A 25,250-nucleotide genomic window follows, 5' to 3' on the forward strand; every position below is an offset into this window, starting at 1 on the left:
ACACATTAAACACCCAGCTATTCTGGGCAGCTGTTTTCAGATTTTGTACTTCTCCAGCAGACTCCCGAGACCTGTACACTGCACAGACTGGAGAGAAAGAGAAGGAAATATTAATATTTAAAAAAAGACTTGCATTTATATAGCGCCTTTCATGACCTCCGGATGTCCCGAAGAGCTTTACAGCCAATTAAGTACTTTTGGAATGTAATCACTGTTGTAATGTGGGAATTGCAACAGTCAATTTGTGAACAGCAAGATCCCACAAACAGCAATGTGATAATGACCAGGTAATCTGTTTTAGTGATGTTGATTGAGGGATAAATATCAGCCATGACATCAACCAAGGGATCTTTTACAAATATCGAACTATGCCACCTCCGACAGTGCAGCACCCCCTCAGCACTGCAATGGAGTGTCAGGACTTGAACCTATAACCTCTGACTCATAGGCGAGTGTGCTACCCACCGAGCCACAGCTGACACTGTATGTTTCACAGGATCGGAATTTGTACAGCGCAGGGAAAATATTAACATTCTGGAAAGATAACAAAGAAGCATTTTCAGTAGTTAAAATTCAGTAATAAATTCCTCTCACGATTCACCACCTTCTGGTAAACCGTGTCGCTAGCAACACGCTCCTGAACTCACACATTGGAAATTTACTGGGAATCGGAGTGAAAAGCTTGCTAAACCAGTTCTCCAGCACATCATCTAACTCAGGACAGACCTACTATAAACTGCAGATTACAATAGTCCAATACTCCCCGGGGTGTGTATGTGTGTGTTGTCCTCATGTGTTACTGCTGCAGAGCTCATGGTGCCAGGCCAGGCCTGTGCTGAGTGAGCTGGCCTCCGCTACATTAACAGTGGGGGAACTGCGGTTACCGTCAGCACTGGGCTAGGGTGAGGTAAATCAGCCAGGCTCCTGGTCCCGCTCACTGTCGACTCTGCTGGAAAGTGTGTCTGCATGTGCGGGTGTGCACGCCAGGGTGTTTGTATGTGTGTGTGTGTACAAGTGTGTGTGTGTCTTGAGTGTTTTTGTGCATGTGTGCGTTTGTGTGTGAGAGTGAGTGATAGTGAGTGAGAGTGAGTGGCGTGAGAACATCAGCGGCAGGTCGGGGCCATAAAAGGAGCTGCATGGAGGCTTCGGGAGCAGCAAGGAGGCATACTACTTTAGGGAGCAGCGTGAGCTGGTGCAAGAGGGTGACGGCAGCAAAGCATGACGTCATCAAGGTCCAGGTCGGTGTTTGGAGCGTGGGCAGACACAGAAGCAGCGGCGAGGTCAGGGCGAAGGAGCAGCGAGAGACTAGAGGGACATGATTGGGGCCCAGGAGAGGCGTGAGTTCGGGGCCCAGGGGCAGCATGGACCAGCTCACACTGCGATATGTGTACGCACTAGGTCCGTGCAGCAGAGCAAGTCTCCAGTCATCTTGGTTAACCCTTGCCACTGGACCAAGACCTAGCTCTGTCAAGCCCATGTGGTGGTTGGTATGCAACGGCCACCACACGTTAAAAAAATCCACGCACAGGCATCTTCCAACCTTTAGGATGTAGTTCGGAACTTTTTGGGAATATTAGGTCCTTCATTGAAACACCTGTGAACTCATCCCTTTTTGGCGTGGAAGCAAGTCATCCTCGTTTCGAGGGACTGCCTATGATGATGATGATTTGAGGGACAGTGAGTGTGAGTGATAGTGAGTGAGTGTGAATGTGAGAGTGATAGCGAGTGAGAATGATAGTGAGTGAGTGAGAGTGTGGGAGGGGGGTTGGGGCAGAGAAGAATTGGTTAGCATACTAAAGAACCCAGACAATCTGCTGGTTTTAATCATTCACAGACTCTGTCTGACAGGTAGTAATTAACAGAAGCTGCTTGCTGTTTGTTGGTGATTCTCTGCAGTGGTTCCTGGGGGAAAGTCTGGCGACCGGGGAGATGCCCCTCTCTTGGCGCAGGGCAGTCATCGTCCTGCTGCCTAAGAAGGGCGATCTCCGCCTCCTTAAGAACTGGCGCCCGGTCTCCCTCCTCAGCACGGACTACAAAATCTTCGCCAGGGCGATGTCTGCTCGCCTTGGTACCGTGCTGGACCACATGATCCACCCCGACCAGTCCTACACGGTCCCGGGCCGGACAATCCACGATAACATCCATCTGGTCCGGGACCTCATCCATTGTTCCCAGGAGGCTGGTCTGTCGGTCGCCTTCCTATCCCTCGACCAAGAGAAGGCGTTCGACAGGGTGGATCACGACTATCTGCTCGGAACTCTGCGCGCTTTCGGGTTCGGGACGCATTTCGTCGCCCGGATCCGACTTTTGTATGCCGCCGCGGAGTGTCTGATTAAGGTTAACGGGTCCTTGACGGCGCCCCTTCGCTTTAGGAGAGGGGTGCGCCAGGGATGCCCCATGTCCGGCCAGTTATACGCCGTTTGCGTGGAGCCTTTCCTGCGCCTCTTGCGGACGAGGTTGACGGGACTGGCTCTGCAAGGGCCGGGCGTGGAGGTCGTCCTCTCGGCTTACGCCGATGACGTGCTCCTCGCGGTAGAGGATCCCGCTGACCTGCGGAGGATGCGTGAGTGCCAGGAGATTTACTCGGCCGCGTCCTCCGCCAGGATCAACTGGGAGAAATGTTCCGGACTCCTGGTGGGTCAGTGGCGGGTGGACTCCCTGCCGGAGGAGCTCAGGCCTTTTGCCTGGAGCACGACCCATCTCCTCTATCTGGGAGTCTACCTTAGCCCCGACGAGGGAGCCTGGCCGGCGAACTGGCAGGAGCTGGAGGCCAAGGTCACCGCTCGCCTAGGGCGCTGGACAGGACTGCTCCGAGTGCTGTCCTACAGGTGTCGAGCGCTAGTCATAAACCAGCTGGTGGCCGCAATGTTGTGGTACCGGCTGGTCACTTTGACCCCTCCCCCTGCGTTTGTCGCCAAGATACAGAAGAAGCTGGTGGACTTCTTCTGGAACAACAGGAAGCACTGGGTCTCTGCCGCGGTCTTGAGTCTCCCGCTTGAGGAGGGCGGTCAGTCGTTGGTGTGCGTCAGCGCCCAGCTCGCGACTTTCCGTCTTCAGACCCTGCAGAGATACCTTTACGTCGAGCCCCCTCCTAGGTGGTGCGCTCTGGCGAGGTATTTCTTCCGCCAGCAGCGCGACCTCAATTATGACATGCAGCTCCTGTTTGTGAACTTGGGGGGTGCCAGGACCGCCCTCCGGGAGCTGCCTGTCTTTTACAGGGAACTCATCAGGGTCTGGAACAAAGTCTCCACCAAGCGCAGCTCTCCGCCGGCTGGAGTGGCGGCCGTCCTGCAGGAACCGCTGCTCGGGAATCCGTACCTCCACGGCCGAGGTTTTATGTGGCGGTCGGAAGAGAGGGCTGTGGCTGGTGAGGTGACCAGGGTCAGGGACCTGCTCGATGGCGGAGGAGCGGGCTGGATGGCGCCAGACACGCTGGCGCGGCGCCTAAATTCTGCCAACGTCCGCCACGCGGCCGATGCCATCGAGTCGCTAAAAACAGCTCTGGGCCCTGACTCCGTTAGGTGCATCGAGGAGGCTCAGGCACGTGGGGAGATCCCGTCCGAACTGACCCCCGTCCGGACGGAATTCCTCATCGGCGCCAAACCCCGGAACCTCCCTCGGGGGCCGGCGCCTCACAACTTGAGCCGCCTCGGGGAAATCCCCTCCGTGCCTTTCAGTTCCGCGCGGAGGGGTTTCCTGTACGGGCTGCTCCTGCACACTCTCAACTTTGCCATCCTCGCCGGCCATCCGGACACGCCATGGCGTACCATCTTGCCGTCCAGAGGAGGCGGGGGTCCCCGATGGAGGGCACTCTACGCAGGGGTCCTCCCACTATTCATCGGGGACTTGGCCTGGAGGGTGGTGCACGGAGCAGTGCCGTGCAACAAATTTTTAAGCCGGTTCACGGACTCCCAGGCCGCCTGCAATTTCTGCGGTCTGGAAGAGTCCGTGTTCCATGTTTTTATGGAATGCACAAGGTTGCAGCCCCTGTTTTATTATTTGAAGGGGCTGCTCCTGAAATTCTGGCTGCACTTCAGTCCCACTCTCCTGATCTTTGGGCACCCTGTGCGGAGGGGAGCGGGTAGGTCCGAAGGCCTCCTCGTAGGACTGCTCCTGGGCACGGCCAAGGGTGCCATCAGCCGGTCCAGGCAGCGGGCGGTCGAGGGGGTCGTTCAACCTGACTGCCTGCCTCTCTTCCGCTCTTACATCCAGTCCAGGGTGTCCTTGGAGATGGAGCACGCGGTGTCCACCGGTACGCTCGCGGCCTTCCGCGAGAGGTGGGCACCGGAGGCACAGGAGTGCATCATCACGCCCGGCAACCAAATTTTAATTTGATTTTACGTTTTAAAGTTTAATTTGTTTTCATTGCCGGTGCTTTTAGTGTCCCCCTCCCCTTTTATAGGGGGCACTGGAAAAATTTGATTTTAGCGCCCCAAAAAAAAACCAAAAAAAAAAAGAAAAAAAAAAAGGGGCCTTGAAAATGTCTGCTGTGTCACCCAGGTGGGTGGCATGGTTTTAATGTTTATGTTTTGCAGGTAAACTCCAAAAAGAGTTTCTCTGCAGTGGTCACATATAAAAAAAAAACGTGGGTTTGAATTTCCGAGGGAAAACTTGCCCTCTTCTGCAGATCCGAAGAGACCCTGCTAAAAATGCGTAAATGTACGACTAACTGGATTGCTCTTTCAAAGAGGGTGCAGACTTGATGGGCCGAATGGCCTCCTTCTGTGCTGTACTATTCTGTAATTCTAGGATTGGGAGAATGTCCAGGGAATTCACCCCTGTGTGTGTTAAGAAAGATAATTTTATGCAGCATATCCTTGAATCAGGAATGTTTCAGTGGATGTAAAACTGAAATAGTTTGGATATTGGCAAGGGATTTGGTCCATTGGAAATCCAGTTTGATTGAAGCATTTTAAGTCAGAAGAACTTAAAATAGCTGAGCTGGACAAGAACATTCAGACTACAGAAGCTCACCTCTCCAATGCCTTAGAGCTGCTAAATTCACCTTTCAATAATTTAATTTTATTTCCTCTGGTCCCCTTTCCTGACTTACTCTAATGTAATAGTCTGGGTTTACCGTAGCCAAACCTTTTAATATTTTTTATAGCTCCATGTGATCTACTTTTAAATCCATGTTCTACTCTGTACTCCTGTGGCTTTCAGTTCCATTAGAAGCCTTTTGTGTGGAACTTTTACCGAATTCTTCCTGAAAGTCCAAATTAAATAAATCAGTGTCAGTGGGGTAGAATTTGCTAGGTTAGGATTCTCGTTGCAACAGTGGCAGCAATTCTGGAAAAATGGCGATAACCGCTGTCTTTTTCCAGGGTTTCTGGCGAAGCAATTCGGGAGATCAGGAGAACCCCAATGGAATTTCGACCCCAAATTCCTTTAAGAAACAGGCCACCAGCCCGAGCACTCAACCAATTTGGTGAGATTGGCTATACCAGCCTGCAGCACCCCTTTCAAACCCCCCGCCTGGATCAGCTCAGAACACAGTTATTCAATGCAACAGCTCCAGATACTGGGTTTGGAAATAGTGACACACTTAACAGAGTCTCGTAAACAACTGGCACCATTTTACCGTCGCTGTATCAGCTGTCAGCCATGCAGAAGGTGTGGACTGTTACTCCATTTGGCTATATTTGTGCGTTACCTGTATAGGAAGGTCTCTAGCTCCTGCAAGGCCATTGCCACCACTTGGTCCCTGAGACAGTCGCCGATCACTATCGCCACCTGGACATTCTCTTCCAGCATCTGGATGGAAAAGGGCAAAGTTCAGAGGTCAAGGTGGCTGTACACAGAACACAACACGACATATAACTTGACCTCTGTTAGGAGCCGTGCCATTGGTCCCAGCGAGTGGGGATAATCTGCTCATCCTCTTTAAAACTCCAGTCATTACCCCTTTTACTAGGGTGTTGTAATTATGCAGAAACTAGTGGAACTGTGGCTGGTGAGTTTGTTTTCATCCGGTCCGTAAATATTTGTACACTTCAGTCTTTAGGATCCAGCTAATAGCTTAGAGTGTAACTATCACAGGTTGAGATAATGACAATACAGATCAGTCAGTCACCATCTTTTTTTAATTCATTCTTGGTATATAGGCATCGCTGGCAAAGCCAGCGTTCATTGCCCATCCCTAATTGCCCTGGAGAAGGTGGTGGTGAGCCACCTTCTTGAATCGCTGCAGTCCGTGTGGTGAAGGTGCTCCCACAGTGCTCTTCGATAGAGAGTTCCAGGATTTTGACCCAGTGACGATGAAGGAACGGCCGATATATGTCCAAGTCAGGATGGTGTGTGACTTGGAGGGGAACTTGGAAGTGGTGGTGTTCCCATGCGCCTGCTGCCCTTGTCCTTCTAGGTGGTGGAGGTTCCAGGTTTGGGAGGTGGTGTTTATTCTCCATCAGTTCACTGATCTCAGTTGGGATAGTGGTGGGGGGCATAGGAACATGTGGAGGCCATTCAGCCTCGCGAGCCTGCTCCACCATTCAATTAGATCATGGCTGATCTGTATCTTAACTCCACCTACCCTCCTTGGTGCTGTAACTCTTAATACCCTTGCCCAACAAAATGTGATCAATCTCAGTTTTGCTATGTTCAATTGACCCCCCCCCACAGTCTCAACAGCGTTTTGGGGGAGAGAATTCCAGATTTCCACTACCCTTTGTGTGAAGGAGTGCTTCCTGACATCACCCCTGAACGGCCTGGCTCTAATTTTAAGGTTATACCCCCTTGTTTGGACTCCCCCCCCCCCCCCCCCACCACCAGCCGAAACAGTTGCTCCTTATTTACCCTATCAAATCCTTTCATCATCTGAAACACCTTGTGCTGCCACAATTGGTATCAACGTCCTTGGGTTACGGAGGGAGAAAAAAATCAGTCAGGGTTCCTGCTCCTGATCCCAGCCCCCTGTGCTGTCCATCACGGCGAAATAGCCCATTTATTCTCACCATCCAGCCTCACCCATGGACAATCGGCACTTGGGCGGGGCACAGAAGGATGACGGACACTAATGGCGCTCGGGCCAAAGTGAGGCCGTCGCAAAGCCCTTTACAGCCAATGAAGTTCTTTTGAAGCGTAATTACTGTTGCTATGTAGGAAATGTGGCAGCCAATTTGAGCACAGCAAACAGCAATGTGGTAATGGCCAGTTAATCTGTTTAATAATGTTGATTGAGAGATAAATATTGGGCCTGGACACCCCTGCTCTTCTTTGAAATAGTGCCGTGGAATCTTTTATGTCCACTTGAGAGGGCAGACGTGGCCTCGGTTTAAGACGGCACCTCCGACAGTGCAACACTCCCTCAGTACTGCAATGTACTGTCAGCCTGGATTATATGATCACATCTGTGGAGTGGGCTTAAACCATAACCTTCTGACACAGAGGTGAGAGTGCTACCCACTGAGCCACAGACATTATAATTAGCATCAGCGCCCTGGGTTAAGGAGGGGAAAACTGGTTGTGAGTTCTCAGTGTCAACGCTAATTGTAAATGATCACATCCAAGACACAGAGGGGCCGAAGAGGAGGAGCCTGAAGAATGATAAAGGGTATGTAGGGCGGGGTAGTGGGAGCCTGGGCCCAAAATGATCAGGCGTGACAGTCGAAGGTCTTCTATGTGTCTGCACCACAACTTGGCTGACTATGCTGGTGGCTACCTGTGTGCAAACGATTCGTTAAAGCCCCTGGATTTATTTCAATTAGAGGGCCTCTATGGGAACAGCTGAGCTTAAGAACATAAGAAATAGGAGCAGGAGTAAGCCATTGGCCTCTCGAGCCTGCTCTGCCATTTAATAAGATCATAGCTGATCTGATCCTGGACTCAACTCCACTTCCCTATCCGCTCCCCATAACCCTTCACTCCCTTATCGCTTCGGGGTGGCCTATGGATTGAAGATGGTTGTGGGGGGTGGGGGTGGGGCTGGGGAGAGGGGGACGGAGAATCGTGCTCCGAAATGCCCTTCTCCTTGCTGGGGCGCCGCCCTTGTTGCTGCCCTTGTAAAGTCCCCAAAGATATAAATATATATATAAAGAGAGGAAATGGCATGAGCAGCAGCAGCCCTTAACTGGCTGCTGGCACCCGATGCACCGTGGTGCTCCCAGCACGTCAGCTCCATGCACCGGGCATGGCACTGAACTATATCAATGTGCAGGCCTCCCACTGACCTGGGTCACAATCACCGGCAGGCTGGAGTGATAGTAGCCCTCATGGTCTGACTCGGGCTCCTCCTCACTGGACCAATCGTTCACCTCAGCTTCTAACGCTTTCTGCATCCAGTCCGACACAGCCATCTGGAATGAAGAAACAGTGGAGATCAAGGGTTCGATTCATTTCAATTAGCTCATACAATGGCCTGTTTAACGTGGCAGGTTGGAGGCCAAAGCTTTGAACCCATTTCTCCCGCACCAGGAGGCTGGTTGTTTGATACCAGGTCACCTGGTCTCCGTTCAGGTGGCAATGTCCTCCCCGAAATAACCTGTGCCACGCTTCACGAGGACTACAAGGCACTGTTGGTAGACCTCGCCACTTCAATGGATGACATTTCAATTAGACGCCACACCACTGACAGAATCACAAGTGCCCCAAATTGGATGGCCGGTCAATGTAAGATACTGATCAATACTTGGCACTGGCACATTTGGCAACTAAAATTGATCATTTTGTAATCACCAGACATACTAAAGACAGCGCAGCAGCCGCGACCTACAAGGACCATCAGCAGGTCGGGGCATTCAAAGGAGCATACCACTTCAAGGTACAGCGCTTGCTGGAGAGCAAAGGCTGTAAAGAGGGCAACTGGATTAGATGTCACCAAGGTCCAGGTCGCTGATGGGAGCGTGGGCAGGTACAGCAGGAGCAGCAAGGTTGTGGCGCCGGAGCGGCGAAAGATCATGGAGTGACGTGATCGGGGCCGAGGAGAGGCGTGAGTTTGGGGCCCAGAAGAGGTGTGGGCCCAGGGACAGCACGGGCCAGCCCACAATGCGATATGTGTGCGTCTGCTGCCCTTGTCCTTCTAGGTGGTGGAGGTCCCCATCCCCTTCCCTCCAATCATCTCCCTCTCCTCTTCGCCCTTTGCTCCTCTTCTCTCCTCTCCCATCCCACTCCTTTCCCCTTTGACACAAGCAAAATATTTGATGCTAAAGTTTAATTTTCAGTATGTGTTGTGAATGGTGTCCTGCGATCATTGTAAGCAGTGTATTCAGTGAAGTTAGTCAATATGAAAATTGGGAGAGGTGTACAACGAACGGGTGGCTGATCCAATATCGTCCATGAAGTATGGCCCATTGATCACTGTCACCCATTGAACGCTGTGGCCCATTGATCGCTGTGGCCCATTGATCGCTGCGGCCCATTGAACGCTGTCGCCCATTGAACGCTGTCGTCCCCGAGTTTTGATGCTAGTGTCAATGACAAACAGGGGTCTGATTTCTGACAGGAGCTCATTACAAGCTCCTCCTTCACCGCTGTGCGATGGCAGCATGTGGCTGGGAGGCCAATGGGACTGACATGGTGGTAGCCAGCTGCTCTGTAAAGTGGATGGCAGCTCGCTGAGGCGGGTATCAGCAGTTTGTGAAATAACCTGTGCTGGGTGGGCAACAGACTTATTTGCCCCCAATGTTCTCCCCTCCTCTCCTGACTCTTGCTGGGGTCTGGTTCCTATGGAGACCCCAGCACCTTGCTCACCCTTCTTGTGTACAGCTTGGCTTGTATCCGTTGAATCCATTCCGGGAATTGAACCAGATTTATTTCAAGTTAATAATTTGAGTAACATGTCACATTTCTTCAAGTATTAACACAGTGTCTTCATGGAAGGCACCAACTGGTAGTTATCAGCACGGTCACAAATTTGTCCTGGAGGAAACAGATTGTTTTGTGGAATATGAATCCCTGGCCAAAATCCTGGAATCTCATGTAATTAATGCAGAATTTAATTTATTCATTTACGGTGAATGTTCATCTGTATTCTCTCGAACCCACAGCCTGTGCATGTGTCAAGCAGTGTTTTACAAGATGTCAGCCATTATAAAGATAAAACTCAGTTTTAGCAAAGTTCAATCTCATTCCCACTCGATGCCCCAAATCAACAGTGTGGGCAGCATTTCCCACATCACAACAGTGACTAGACTCCAAAAGTACTTCATTGGCTGTAAAGCACTTTGAGACGTCCGGTGGTTGTGAAAGGCACTATATAAATGCAAGTCTTTCTTTTTTCCTTCTTCACTCACACACAGTCCCAGTCCAATCCCATTCTCACTCCATGTCTTCACTCACACACGGTCCCAGTCCAATCCCATTCTCACTCCATGTCCACACTCACACACAGTCCCAGTCCAATCGCATTCTCACTCCATGTCCACACTCTCACACAGTCCCAGTCCAATTCCATTCACACTCCATGTCTTCACTCACACACGGTCCCAGTCCAATCCCATTTTCATTCCATGTCCACACTCACACACAGTTCCAGTCCAATTCCATTCACACTCCATGTCTTCACTCACACACGGTCCCAGTCCAATTCCATTCACACTCCATGTCTTCACTCACACACAGTCCCAGTCCAATTCCGTTCACACTCCATGTCTTCACTCACACACGGTCCCAGTCCAATCCTATTCTCATTCCATGTTTTCACTCACACACGGTCCCAGTCCAATCCCATTCTCATTCCATGTCCACACTCACACACAGTCCCAGTCCAATTCCAATCACACTCCATGTCTTCACTCACACACGGTCCCAGTCCAATTCCATTCACACTCCATGTCTTCACTCTCACACAGTCCCAGTCCAATTCCGTTCACACTCCATGTCTTCACTCACACACGGTCCCAGTCCAATCCTATTCTCATTCCATGTCTTCACTCACACACAGTCCCAGTCCAATTCCATTCACACTCCATGTCTTCACTCACACACGTTCCCAGTCCAATTCCATTCTCACTCCATGTCCACACTCACACACAGTCCCAGTCCAATCGCATTCTCACTCCATGTCCACACTCACACACAGTCCCAGTCCAATCGCATTCTCACTCCATGTCCACACTCACACACAGTCCCAGTCCAATCCCATTCTCATTCCACGTCCACACTCACACACAGTCCCGGTTCAATCGCATTCTCACTCCATGTCCACACTCACACACGGTACGATTAGGCAGAGTCAACACAGATTTATGAAAGGGAAATCATGTTTGATAAATCTGTTAGAGTTTTTTGAGGTTGTAACTAGCAGAATAGATAAGGGGGAACCAGTGGCTGGTGCATTTGGATTTTCAGAAGGCATTCGATAAGATGCCACACAAGAGGTTATTAAACAAAATTAGGGCGCATGGGATTGGCGGTAATATACTAAGTTGGATTGAGGATTGGTTAAAGGACAGAAAACAGAGAGTCGAGATAAATGAGTCACTTTCAGGTTGGCAGGCTATAACTAATGGGGTACCGTAAGGATCGGTGCTTGGGCCTTAGCTATTCATAATTTATATCAATGATTTGGATGAGGGGATCAAATGTAATATATCCAAGTTTGCTGATGATGGTAAGCTAGGTGGGAATGTAAGTTGTGAGGAGGATGCAAAGAGGCTTCAAGGGGATATAGACAGGCTAAGTGAATGGGCAAGAACATAGCAAATGGAATATAATGTGGAGACATGTGAAGTTATCCACTTTGGTAGGAAAAATAGAAAATTAGAGTATGTTTTAAAATGGTGAGAGATTGGGAAATGTTGGTGTTCAGAGGAACCTGGGTGTCCTTGCACACGCATCACTGAAAGTTAACATTCAGGAAACAATTAGGAAAGTGAATGGTATGTTGGCCTTTATTACAAGAGGATTTGAGTATAAGAGTAAAGACGTTTTACTGCAATTATGTAGGCCCATGGTGAGACCGCATCTGGCGTATTGTGTGCAGTTTTGCTCTCCTTGCAACGAAGGTTCACCAGACTGATTCCTGGGATGGGGGGATTGTCCTATGAGGAGATATTGAGTAGACAAGGCCTATATTCCCTAGAGTTGAGAAGAACTAGTGATCTCATTGAAACATACAAAATTCTGACAGGGCTTGACAAGGTAGATGTAGGGAGGATGTTTCCTCTGGCTGGGGAGTCTAGAATCAGGGGCCACAATCTCAGAATAAAGGGATCGGCCATTTAGGAATGAGATGAGGATGGTGTAAATCTTTGGAATTCTCTACCCCAGATGGCTGTGGAGACTCAATCATTGAATATATTCAAGACAGAGAGCGATAGATTTTTGGATATTAAGAGAATCAAGGGATATGGGGATAGTGCAGGAAAGTGGAGTTGAGGTAGAAATCTTATTGACTAGCAGAGCAGGCTCGAAGGGCCGAATGGCCTACTCCTGCTCATAATTCTTATGTTCTTATGTTCTGATGATTACTAGTGTGATATCGTCCCACGGTTGCCAGTGGTTACCAGTGTGATACCATTGTACGATGTGATAAGTTATCAGGTCTCCTTGATTAAACAAACAGGCAACGGGGTTTATATAAACCCAATGTTTTAGATTAGGGGCAAACTCTCAGGATAGAGAGAAATAGGTCTGCGATAATGTGTAGGTAAGTGGCTATTGTTCAACGAAACCTAACAAGAAAAGTATGCCAGAGTGCTAACCTTGGGGGCGACAGAGATAACGGTGCAGGGGAGGGAAGAGAAGCCATTGCAGGAGATTCTCTAGCTATGACTTGATAGATATGAGTGTAACCAGGTGAAGGCAATCCCACCCAGCTGTTCCCTGGGGGAGAGGCATTGGAGGAGCATGGTATGGTCAACTATGCCATAGGCTGCAGTCAGGCCGAGAGGGATGGGTTGGCATAGCATACCACAGTGACAGTCACAGGATGTTATTTGTGACTTTGATTAGGACTTGTTCAGTGCTTTGGCAGGGGCGGAAACCTGATCGGAGGGGTTCAAACGTGGAGTTGCGGGAAAGATGTGCATGGATTTGAGAGCTGACAACTGGTTCAATGACTTGGTAGAGGAAAGAAAGGTTGGTGATGGGGCGGTAATATGCAAGGACAGAGCTGTCAAGGGTGGTTTTTTTGAGGAGGGGAATCAGGGCAGATTTAAAAGGGCAGGGGATAATACCTGAGGAGAGAAAACTGTTTACACTATCATTTAGAATGGGGGTTAAGAAAGGAAGTTTGTTTGAGGTCAGCAGTTTAGTAGGAATAAGGTCGCAAGAGCAGGAGATGGGTTTCATAGACAGGATGAGATCAGAGAAGGAATGAGGGGAAATAGGAGAAAAACTAGAGAAAGCTACGAGTTCTGGGCTCGGGCAGGGGAGAACCTTGGGGGAAATTTGGCGCGGTGGGCTAGGAGAAAGGAAGGACGTGGCGGAGACACTTTTTGAGGCTCAGTGTGGAGGAGGCAGGGGAAGGGAGGTTTAAGGAGATGGTTGGTAGTCGAGACATAAAGGTGGGGGTTATCGTTGCATTCCAGGATGATTCTAGTGTAGTGAATAGTTCTGGCAAAGGAGAGCTGGGCCTGATAGTGCTTGATGTGTCCCAGCCAGATCTTGCGATCAGTGGCTAAACCAGTTCTGCACCATTGCACGAAGGCCAGTCTGATATTATCTCATGGTTTCCATTGGTTACCAGTGTAATATCATCACTTGGTCACCATTGGCTACCAGTGTGATATCATCACTTAGTCACCATTGGTTACCAGGGTATACATATGAACACAACCAGCAAAACACAACCGGCAGGCAAATTCTCTTATTTGTTCCTTATTTGTTGGAGATTAAATGTAAGAGATTAGAACAGAGAGCAGAAGAAACCTTTTTACAGAGGGTTGTGAGGTTGTGGCATGCACTATGGGAGTTAGTGATTGAAGCTGCGATCACATCAACATTTAAGAATAGATAGATGAGTAAAGGGATATGGGAACAGGGCGGGCAAATAGGATTAGGATAACTGCTCGTGTGGAGGATAAACACCAACATGGAATGGTTGGACGCAACACCCTTGTAATGAATTTGCTTCATGGGGTCTTCACTTAGGAATTCATAGCAACACATTGCTATTAATAACTAGTTGGTTTATTAGCAAAGGTTTAACAATCACACTACACATTACCAGTTCATCCACCAGGCTTACAACCACCTGCCTCATCGTGGATCCCCGAACCCAACTGGCTGGGGTTTTATTGAGTCTTGTGAACATCACGTAACTGGCTGAGCATCATCCTCAGAGATGTATACATTCCAACCCTGTTTCCTTTTGGTAATTCCTATGTAGTTCTATTCGTGGACTGGCTCCCCATTATTAAACAGTTTGGTTTTCCTCTCAGTTTTTTTCCACTCCTATCCTGAAGATTCAGCTGACCAGTTCAAGGGGTACTGGTACCCTACCCTGCCCCAGTATCTGCCGTGCATGAGTGCGCCTGCAGTTATTTGACCACAAGAGCCGTCACCACCCAGACTGATCACTCTGTTCCCTTGACCCCGACGCATGTGGGTTTTCCAGCAGGGGTCACTGCTTGGTGATCAAGAGTGAGAACTCTTGTCTGATTCCATCCCCCCCCACCGGTTCTTCTGCTCAATTTTGGCATCTGACAATTACCTCAGGTAAGATTAGCTAATTTAGTACAAGCTGAAGATTGAACCTCGGCCATTCCTGGTCTGTGCGGCCCAGCAGCACATGATGAACTATTGCTTTGTTTAGTCTTAAGAGTATTGGTGTAATATTTGCTTAAAGTTGAGGTTTGCAAAAGGGAATCCCACAAATACAAGTTTCAGTGGGCCTTCCCAAGATTAAATTCCTTCAAAGGTCGCAACTCACCCGGACGGCATTAACATATTTATTCTGCAGCTGCTCCAGTGCATCTTGGGAAATCAGGGGGCCCGGTGAGGCAAGGTCAACATCAGGACAGAGGTCAGGGTGAGCTATCATTTCTGGACTGCTGGGGGAAAGAAACAAAACAGGAAAACAGGAAGCAAGGATGCGATAACACCATTAGAGGAAAAACATCAGGAAGGATTAACATTCCTGGACAATTACTGGACGTATTACTAGCATTGACTTTTTCTGAGGTGGGTCTCTTCCTGTCAGCAGTCAGCAAGATTCATTGATGGTGAGAAGCGTAACATGAAGGAGGGAGACTATTTAGTTGGGCGTGTGATAGAAAGGGTGAACTAGAATGATAGAATCTTGCAGCAGAGAAGGAGGCCATTCCACTCATCGTCTTTGTGCCAGCATTTGGAAAGAGCTATCCAATTAGACCCACTTGCCTGCACTTTCCCCATAGTCCTGCAGATTTTTCCTTTTCAAGCATGCCCTTTTGAAAGTTACTATTGAATCTACTTCCACCGCCCTTTCAGTTAGTGCAGAAAATGTGGCAATTTCATTTCTAATTTATTTTGGGAACGATGCTTCATTTCAATGGAGTAGCATTAAAATAATACTTTAATTTAAAAGGTTATCGCATCAAAACATCTCAAGGAGCTGTTGTCTTTTGGAGTGCAGTGACTGTTGCACCAGCAACATCCCAAGAGCAGCAATGGAATGCCTGGCCAGTCACCCTGTTTTTGGTGATGTTGGATTAGGGGGGGAATGCTGATCAGGATATCCTGTTCTTCTTTGGATTCTTTAACATCCATCTAAACAGGCAGACATGATCATGGTTTAATGCCTCGGCTAAAGGATGCCACCTCCGACAGTGCAGCACTCACTCAGTTTTACACCGGAGTATCAGCCTCGATTAAGTCATAGTATAAGAACATAAGAAATAGGAGCAGGAGTAGGCTCTATGGCCCCTCAAGCCTGCTCCGCCATTCAATAAGATCATGGCTGGTCATCGACCTCAACTCCACTTTCCCGCCCGATCTCCAAATCCCTTGGGGTATGAACGCTTCGACATCAGACCCGGCGGCGACAGTGCGACCAACCAACCTGACACAAGGTAGAGCTCAGGCGGATCGAAGGACATTGCCATCACTGAAAATATTGGGTGCTAGCTTATTGCTTCAGGCTTTGCCACCAAGACTACTCATGTTGGGAGTGCCCACTCTGTTGGTTGCTGATGATTCATCGAGGGCTTGGAGCTATGGGATTTCCATGGCTTTTCTGCTGAAGTTAAGACATGTCCTGTGAGGAGAGATTGAGTAGACTAGGCCTATATTCTCTTGAGTTTAGGAGAATGAGAGGCGATCTCATTGAAACATGAAATATTCTTACAGGACTTGACAGGGTAGATGCAGGGAGGATGTTTCCTCTGGCAAAGGAGTTTAGAACCAGGGGTCACAGTCTCAGAATAAGGGGTCAGCCATTTAGAACTGAGATGAGGAGAAACTTTTTCACTCAGAGGGTACTGAATCTCTGGAATTCCCTACCTCAGAGGGCTGTGGCTCAGTCGTTGAGCATATTCAAGACAGATATCAATACATTTTTGAATATTAAGGGTATCAAGGGAAATGGGGACAGTGCAGGAAAGTGGAATTGAGGTAAAAGATCAACCATGATCTTATTGAATGGCGGAGCAGGCTCGAACATAAGAAATAAGAGCAGAAGTAGGCCATTTGGCTCCTCGAGCCTGCCCTGCCATTTAATAAGATCATGGCTGATCTGATCCTGGACTCAGCTCTACTTCCCTGCCCACTCCCCATAACCATTATCATTCAAAAATCTGTCCATCTCTGTCTTAAATATATTCAATGACCCAGCCTCCACAGCTCTCTGAGGCAGAGAATTCCATAGATTTACAACCCTCTGAGAGAAGAAATTCCTCCTCATCCCAGTTTTAAATGAGCGGCCCCTTAATCTGAGACTATGCCCCCCTAGTTTTAGTTTCCCCTATGAATGGAAATATCCTCTCTGCATCCATCATCATCTTAGGCAGTCCCTAGAAATCGAGGAAGACCTGCTTCCATTCTAAAAGTGAGAATTACAATCTCTGTCACAGGTGGGACAGACAGTTGTTGAAGGAAAAGGTGGGTGGGGAGTCTGGTTTGCAGCACGCTCCTTCCGCTGCCTGCGCGTTTTTTCTGCATGCTCTCGGCATTGCTTCTGTTACCGTCGTCGCTTTGGGGCTATATTAATGTTGATGACGAATAGGATTAGGTGGTGGTCTGTCCAGCAGTCGTCGGCTCCTGTCATGGCGCGGGTGATGCACACATCCTTGCGGTCCCTCACTCGAACGATGACGTAGTCGAGCAGGTGCCAATGCTTGGATCCTTGTCAAGCCCCCTCATTATCTTATATGCTTCATAGAAACATAGAAAATAGGTGCAGGAGTAGGCCATTCGGCCCTTCAAGCCTGCACCGCCATTCAGTGAGTTCATGGCTGATCATGCAACTTCAGTACCCCATTCCTCTTTCTCGCCATACCCCTTGATCCCCCTAGTAGTAAGGACTACATCTAACTCCTTTTTGAATATATTTAGTGAATTGGCCTCAACAACTTTCTGTGGTAGAGAATTCCACAGATTCACCACTCTCTGGGTGAAGAAGTTTCTCCTCATCTCGGTCCTAAATGGCTTACCCCTTATCCTTAGACTGTAACCCCTGGTTCTGGACTTCCTCAACATTGGGAACATTCTTCTTGCATCTAACCTGTCTAAACCCATCAGAATTTTAAACGTTTCTATGAGATCCCCTCTCATTCTTCTGAACTCCAGTGAATACAAGCCCAGTTGATCCAGTCTTTCTTGAAATGTCAGTCCCGCCATCCCGGGAATCAGTCTGGTGAACCTTCGCTGCACTCCCTCAATAGCAAGAATGTCCTTCCTCAAGTTAGGAGACCAAAACTGTACACAATACTCCAGGTGTGGCCTCACCAAGGCTCTGTACAACTGTAGCAACACCTCCCTGCCCCTGTACTCAAATCCCTTTGCTATGAAGGCCAACATGCCATTTGCTTTCTTAACCGCCTGCTGTACCTGCATGCCACCCTTCAATGACTGATGTACCATGACACCCAGGTCTCGTTGCACCTCCCCGTTTCCTAATCTGTCACCATTCAGATAATAATCTGTCTCTCTGTTTTTAACCACCAAAATAGATAACCTCACATTTATCCACATTATACTTCATCTGCCATGCAGTTGCCCACTCATCTAACCTATCCAAGTCACTCTGCAGCCTCATAACATCCTCCTCGCAGCTCACACTGCCACCCAACTTAGTGTCATCCGCAAATTTGGAGATACTACATTTAATCCCCTCATCTAAATCAAAAGATAAGATCCCCTCTCATTCTTCTGAACTCCAATGAGTAAAGGCCCAACCTACTCAACCTATCTTTATAAGTCAAGAACCTCATCTCCGGAATCAACAGAGTGAACCTTCTCTGAACAGCCTCCAATGCAAGTATCTCCGAGGGGCCGAATGGCCTACTCCTTCTATTTCTTATGTTCTTCTATTATGTAATCAGAAGGACCCCTGTGGAAATGTACTCCTTTTTGCTAGTTGGCAGTTGTAAAATTTCTCTTTAGTGCCTCAGCTTGTAGGGACAACATTCCCTTGGCACTTTCACTGTTCCATAGCAGGGTCTGAAAGCAAGTTTGTGGGCCGTTCAATCAGTACCGTCAGGCAATATGCCTACTTGGACCTCCTTTAACCAATAGAAACCCAACTCCTAGCTTGAGTCCAGTACCTGGGCTCAAAGTTGGCTTTACGTGCTACAGATCCTTAAAACATGAGTATGGGCCTTATACTGCCACAGGGTGTGGACCCGGGTCAGCTCAAGAATGTTCAAGTTTTGATCGTCTTGGTGCAAAATGACCTTGGGATTCGCTGCAGTGAAAGGTCCTCAACGACCAAAACCAGGCAGCAAGGTCGAGCATTGAGAAGGGAGTGTTTGCAAGAATAATATTTTAGAAAAGATAACACAACTTTAGACATCCTGGAGACGGAATGGGGTTTGGCAAATGAATCAATCTTTTTTTAGCTTTCGGCCAAACACTAAGCAGCTGGAGCTGTCCTTCCTGGTGACTGCCAGAGAACTTGTTTAGCCAAACTAAACAGTACAGTGCAAGTCACGTTCCCCATCAATCATTGGACCTTTTTCTATCAGGCTACTAGTGTGAACAACCCTCTCCTTCCTCAACATCTACAGGAGCTCTCCCATTCGAAGCACTGGACCAGACAGTGCCCCTTTCACATGGACCCTCCCCCTCAGTGCCCAGTGGCCTGCAATGGGAAAATACATAAGGATAAGTGCAGGTAAGGGAGGCCATTGGGCCCATCAAATTCATTCACTCAAAGAAAGCTATGATGCACCTCCATCAGCGAAGCGCCTGTTGAGTGATTAGCATTTCTATTACTCAGTCTGGTGGACCCTTTAATCACTCTCTCTGTGAAGAATGGCTCTGGATTTGGCCTTTTACCAATATGTATCTCGAGCTCCTTGTCCTGCAGTCACGGTTAGCCTGAGACAGTGCTCAGGATTCAACTCTTCTAATCTACTTGATGGATAAGGTGGACAGTCTTTGGGCTGGATTTTCAGTCTTCTGCCACCCTGGTTAGCGCCCCGGAGGGGCAGTAATGGTGGCGGTAAGCACTTCTGGACAGGCAGCCAACTTCCAGCGCCCCGCCGGAATATTCGGGGCCGGTTTTGATGGAGCGCAGAGCATTACTGCTCGGAAGAGGCGAGCCGATGTGCGACAGCCCTGCTTGCGATACCGGCTCGATATTTGGCTGTCGCCCGACCTGTAGCACAGTGTAGAGCGTGTGCTGTGATCGCCTGTGAAAGCGGGCGGTCTGACCTGCAACGGCTGCAGTGAGGTAAGTAGACCTCAGGTAAGCGTGATTGTTTTTACCTTATTATTTAGTGATTTATTTTGTGGTGGCATGTGTTATTTATTGGGAATGTTTTTGGTGTTTTTTTTTCAGGGTTTTTTTTTTCTCGCCAGGCCTCTCTTAGGGAGCTCCCGGGCCGGCTGTTTAGCTCGGGATTTTCACTTGCTCAACCAGCCTAGTGCCCTAAGAGAGGTGTGTAATGCCTCCCTTGGCGCTCCGCCCCACACTCAGGGCACAGCTGATGAATTTTTCTGACTGAGACGCAAACTGTTCCTGGGCACGAACTTTACTGCCATTACCGCCCTGAAATGAGCAGAACCGAAAATCCAACCCCAAGTGTTTCTAACCTTTCCTCTGATACAAGTGGCGGGTATTGATACAGCTGAGTGTTTGCTGGTCCACTTCAGAGGGCAGTTCATGTTGATGTGGTACTGGAGTCACTTCTCGGCCAGACCTGGGAACTACATTTTATGACAGTCCGATAGCTTCGTGGTAATTTTTTTTTACTGAAATCAACTTTTTATTTCCAGATTTTAAATAACTTAAATCCCATTGTGGGATTGGAACTCACGTTCTCAGGATTATTAGTCCAGTAATATAACTACTGCACTATTGTATCCGGCACTAACACTATCCCGACACTGAGATCAGCTAACTCAGCACAGACGGTAAGTCAAATCTAGGATCAGCTTGTATTTGCCATCAAATGTAAAGTTTCAACTCAGCCAGTGTGTACCATCTACAAGATGCACTGCAGCAACTCGCCAAGGCTTCTTCAACAGCACCTCCCAAACCCGCGACCTATACCACCAGGGGCAGCAGGTGCATGGGAACATCACCACCTCCAAGTTCTCCTCCAAGTTACACACCATCCTGACTTGGAAGTATATCTCCATTCCTTCATTGTCGCTGGGTCAAAATCCTGGAACTCCCTCCTTAATGGCAACATGGGAGCACCTTCACCAAATGGACTGCGGCGGTTTAAGAAGGCGGCTCACCAGCAGCTTCTTAAGGGCAATTAGGGATGGGTAGTAAAAGCGACACCCATATCCCAGGAATGAATACAAAATGTTTCCAGTCTGTGCTGCATTAGGGTGGCAGTCGGGATACCAGGATTGTTCTGGTGCTCCTGTGTCAGGGAAGGGAAAAACAACCAGTCAAGAATCTTGGTGCTGATCGCTGTCCATTGACACCAGTAACCTTGAATTAAGGAGTCCAGGCTCAGTATCTGATTTCTTTTCACCATATCGGGGCATTTAATTGTATTAAAGGCACTCGCAGTAATTCAGCGAGACATGCGGGAACCAGATACTAGGAGTCGGCAGTCACTGGGAGCCAAGAAAGGGTAAATTTACAGTAAGATGTACATACATGAAAACTGGAAGCACTATGAATACGATGCCGGAAACGGAGGAGATTGTAGCTACAATGTAGTAGGGATACATTGTACGGAGTGTGCAGTGTTTAAAGATCATTAATAAATTCAATATAAATGAGTTGGAAGTCTTTAGACAAGGTAAATGGGCTCAAAGCAAAGAAATCCCTCTGGGATAGATTGTATTGATCCCGAAGTATTAAGAGAGACAAGGGAGGAGAGATTTGTGAGGCATTGACAATCATGAGGGAGTCAGTGAAGACGGGGAGATCCAGTAGATTGTAATCCGTCTTTCGGATGAGACATTAAACCCTGTCTGCCCTCTCACAGGTCCCATGGCTCTATTTCAAAGAAGAGCAGGGGAGTTATCCCCGGTGTCCTGGCCAATATTTATCCCTCAATCAACATAACAAAAAAAACCAGATTATCTGGCCATTATCACATTACTGTTTGTGGGAGCTTGCTGTGCACAATTTGCCTGCCGTGTTTTCCACATTACAACAGTGACTGCACTCCAAAAGTATTTCATTGGCTGTAAAGCGCTTTGGGACGTCCGGTGGTCGTGAAAGGCACTATATAAATGCAAGTCTTTCTTCTTTCTTTCTAAATGTGCTAATGTGTACACCTTGTTAAAAGGGCGACAAAGCATAGACAAGTACAGGCCCATTAATCCAACTTCAATATCGGTAAATAATGGAATCTAGCAGGAGTAAATTTGAAGATTATCTGTAACAATATCCTAGTTAAGAGCGGTTAACATGGACTGAGAAGGGAAGGATCCCGCTTGGCCAACTCCTCAACCACTTTGAGAGAATGACATCCCGAAAAGACCTCCAGCAAAGCTTTGACAAAGTTCCACACAAAGGTTAGTCATTAAGTTCACAACAGTGTGGGATTCAGAGTAAATCTGGGCGATGGATCAGAAATGAGCAGAGTAGGGTACTGGGGCCACAACTGTTTCTAATTGGCATCAATGACTTGGATATAAATCGGTCAAATTTGGAGATGATACTAAAGTAAGAGAAGCAGTTGATTCTGAGCAGCAGGAGTTGGACAAAATGTGAATGGGGGCAGAACAGTGGCAGATGAAATGTACTACCCGTGGAACGGAAATCAGATGGCATGTGTACGCCATGAATGGCGTTCAAGAATGAAGTGGAAAGCAACCTCGCAGTCCTAACGCTCCACATGTCCAACCAATGCACAGCAGCAACCAGCAAAGCTAACAGGATGCTGAACCACATCGGGAAACGATAGAATAGAAGTCAGAGAGAGTCGGGATCAGATTGCACAGTGCTCTGATCAGCTGCGTCTTGAGTACTGCGTCCAGTTCTGGGTCATTGAGATACAAGGGACCAAGTACTGAGGGTGATGCAAAGATCCACAAAGCTGTTAGTAGTCCAAGGGATGAAGAAACAGGAAGCAAGCGATTCAGATGCCTGGACTAATAACCTAGATTTCATTTTAAATATCCTCTTGCACATCCTTGACTGTTGAGCACAAATTGGAACGTAAGATGGCAGAAACAATAACACTCACTCCAAGAAAGTGGACTTGTACATGGGCCCTTACGCTCAATGTTGTCAGTGTGGGGACAGAACAAGTGAGGCCCTTCCTTATACCTAATCCTCTCAGAACATGAGATCCTGAGGTAAGACTGTGACAATAATGGACTGTGGTCCATGTACAAGTCCACTTGCCTGAAGTGAGTGTCATTGTTTCTGCCATTTTACATTCCAATTTGCACATGAAAACCTTCCTGCATCTCAAAAAGCCTCCGCTAACAATATTGCTGACCACCATATAATTTGAGTACCTCCAGCAGATCTTGCCAAAAACTCCTTGGGTTTGGATCTTATCCCTTTGCTCTTCCCTGCAGCCAATAACACGACATTAATATTGTTCCCCAAACTAGCCAGGCTGATGCACTTCTAAATGCCAGTTCGATTCAGACCCCTGTGCCCGGCCACTTACCTGTGGTATATATGGTGTATCCAATTCAGCACTGTATAGATCTCACTCTTCTCCAGATCCCAAGATATTATATCCTGCAGGTGCCCTGAGAGACAACTATGGTGTAGCAGCAAATAGGTCTGAAGAATGTTGTAGTGGGGCGGGCAGCACTGCACCATTAAGTGTTTTACTACTTTCAAATCATTGAGGATATTGTTCTGCAAGGCTGCTAAGTGATTGGCCAGTCCTGGTCCCTTGGTGTCAGTTTGCCTGGCTCTGAATTGTGCTGCGGCTGACTGCTCAATCACTTTGAAAAACATGCGCCTCAGATTTTTGGGCCGGCCAGGAGGAAGAAACTTGTGTTGACCGTGGCCGTCTGCAGTGATTTGGTCGATCTTCTCTTCCCGCTCGATGATGCGAATCGCCGAGACGAACAGGGAGGGGTCCTGTTTGACCAGGGTCAGACCGCAGCTCACGACGTCCCACAGTTCCTTAGCAAGGTCTTCGTTGAGCTGACCGACGCTGCTAAAGTACGACAGGACGATCTGCTCCCCTTCCGTGTTGTGCCGCCCGGCTCGGTATAGCTGGTACAGAATGTCATCCCGCCAACACTCCATCTCCATCAGCTTGGTGTGGGCCTCCAGCAGCCTTCTGTCCTCAATCAGCCGCCGTGTCTCAGTCACAACTTCAGGAACTGCAATCCAACACATGGGGCAGGGTCAGTTAGTTCATTATCACTTTGCATTTCAAAGAGCAAGTTCTTTTTAACTTAATCTAAATGATGTCAATGCAACAAACTTTATTTAATCCCTCCACCCCCTCTCTTTCCATCGATTTTGTTTATCTCTTCCTCATCTCCTCTTCTGAAGGACCCTTCACTTTTCTAAAATAATCAATAAAGAGGTTGGCCCACTGTCATCAACCAAAAAACAAACATAAGTGCCCCCCTTTTTAGAGGGGCACAACTAATAAACAACTTAATTATAAAAAAAACCAAACAAAACTTATAAACTTAAATTAAAATATTGTGAGCAGTTCCCACTATTAGTGGCCCGGCCAATGCCACAGGCTCCTTCTCCAGGGCAGTGGAACAGAGGCAGGCAGTCGGAGTGACCACTCCCCGGGTCACGTTCACTCTGGAACCTGCGTGAGAACACCAGCGGTGTGGTTGTCTTGGGAGCAGCGCGAGCTGGTGCAGGAGGGTGACGGCAGCGAAGAGTGACGTCATCAAGGTCCAGGTCGGTGATTGGAGCATGGGGCAGGTACAGCAGGAGCGGCGAGAGACTGTGGGGGGATGTGATCTGGGCCCAGGGGAGGCGTGAGTTCGGGGCCAGCCCACACTGCGATATGTGTGCGCACTAGGTCCGTGCAGCAGAGCAGGTCTCCAGGTGTCTTGGTTAATCCTTGCCACTGGACCAAGACCTAGCTCTATCAAGCCCGTGTGGTGGCTAGTGTGCAACGGCCACCACGTGTTAAAAAAACCCAAGCACAGGCATCTTCCGCCCTTTAGGATGTAGTTCGGGACCTGGAATATTAGGTCCTTCATTGAAACACCTGTGAACTCATCCTTTTGTGGCGTGGAAGCAAGTCATCCTCGTTTCGAGGGACTGCCTATGATGATGATGAGATAGGCCCCATCACGGAGCAAATCCACAGGAGTTACATTTTTAGAGATTCAGTTGATAATTCCCTCCCGTAAGCCCTATGAACCGGAGTGCGAGTTTACATGCACAATATCTAAAGTGTCACTTTGACCCGTGGGAACCATGCTTACTTCTGAGTCAGAAAATGTTGAGTTCAACTCCACTTGAGAATTTCACAGAACTTTACAATGCAGCAGGAGGCCATTCATCCCTTTGAGCTCATGAAAGAGCTATCCAATTAGTCCCAACTCTTTCGCCATACCCCTGCAATAATTTGAGAGCACACTATCTGGGCTGACACTCCAATGCAGTACAGAGGGAGTGCCGCATTGCCAGATGTGCCACTTTCAGATGAGATGTTGAAACAAGATTCTGCCTGTCTGCTTGAATGGAATAGAAAGATCCCATGGTACTATTCGAAGAGTAAGATGTTTGCCCCAGTCAACATTCTTCCCTCAGCCAACATCATTAAAACAGAATGACTGGTCATTCATCGTGTTTGCTATTTATAGGA

At 48.3% G+C, this 25,250-nt stretch overlaps 1 protein-coding gene across 1 annotated transcript in view; it reads right to left on the reverse strand.

Moving 5' to 3' along the window:
- exoc3l1 (exocyst complex component 3-like 1) overlaps positions 1-25,250 on the reverse strand; it is a 93,828-nt gene that overhangs the window by 36,956 nt on the left and 31,622 nt on the right. The window contains exons 3-6 of the mRNA XM_070896712.1: positions 23,115-23,787; positions 14,810-14,930; positions 8,166-8,291; positions 5,654-5,754 (exon numbers count right to left, since the gene is read on the reverse strand). Of these exons, the coding sequence (XP_070752813.1) occupies positions 5,654-5,754; positions 8,166-8,291; positions 14,810-14,930; positions 23,115-23,787 (1,021 nt within the window). The remainder of the gene's footprint in view (positions 1-5,653; positions 5,755-8,165; positions 8,292-14,809; positions 14,931-23,114; positions 23,788-25,250) is intronic.

This window comes from Pristiophorus japonicus, chromosome 13 (assembly GCF_044704955.1).
Source record: "Pristiophorus japonicus isolate sPriJap1 chromosome 13, sPriJap1.hap1, whole genome shotgun sequence".
Taxonomy (NCBI): Eukaryota; Metazoa; Chordata; class Chondrichthyes; family Pristiophoridae; genus Pristiophorus; species Pristiophorus japonicus.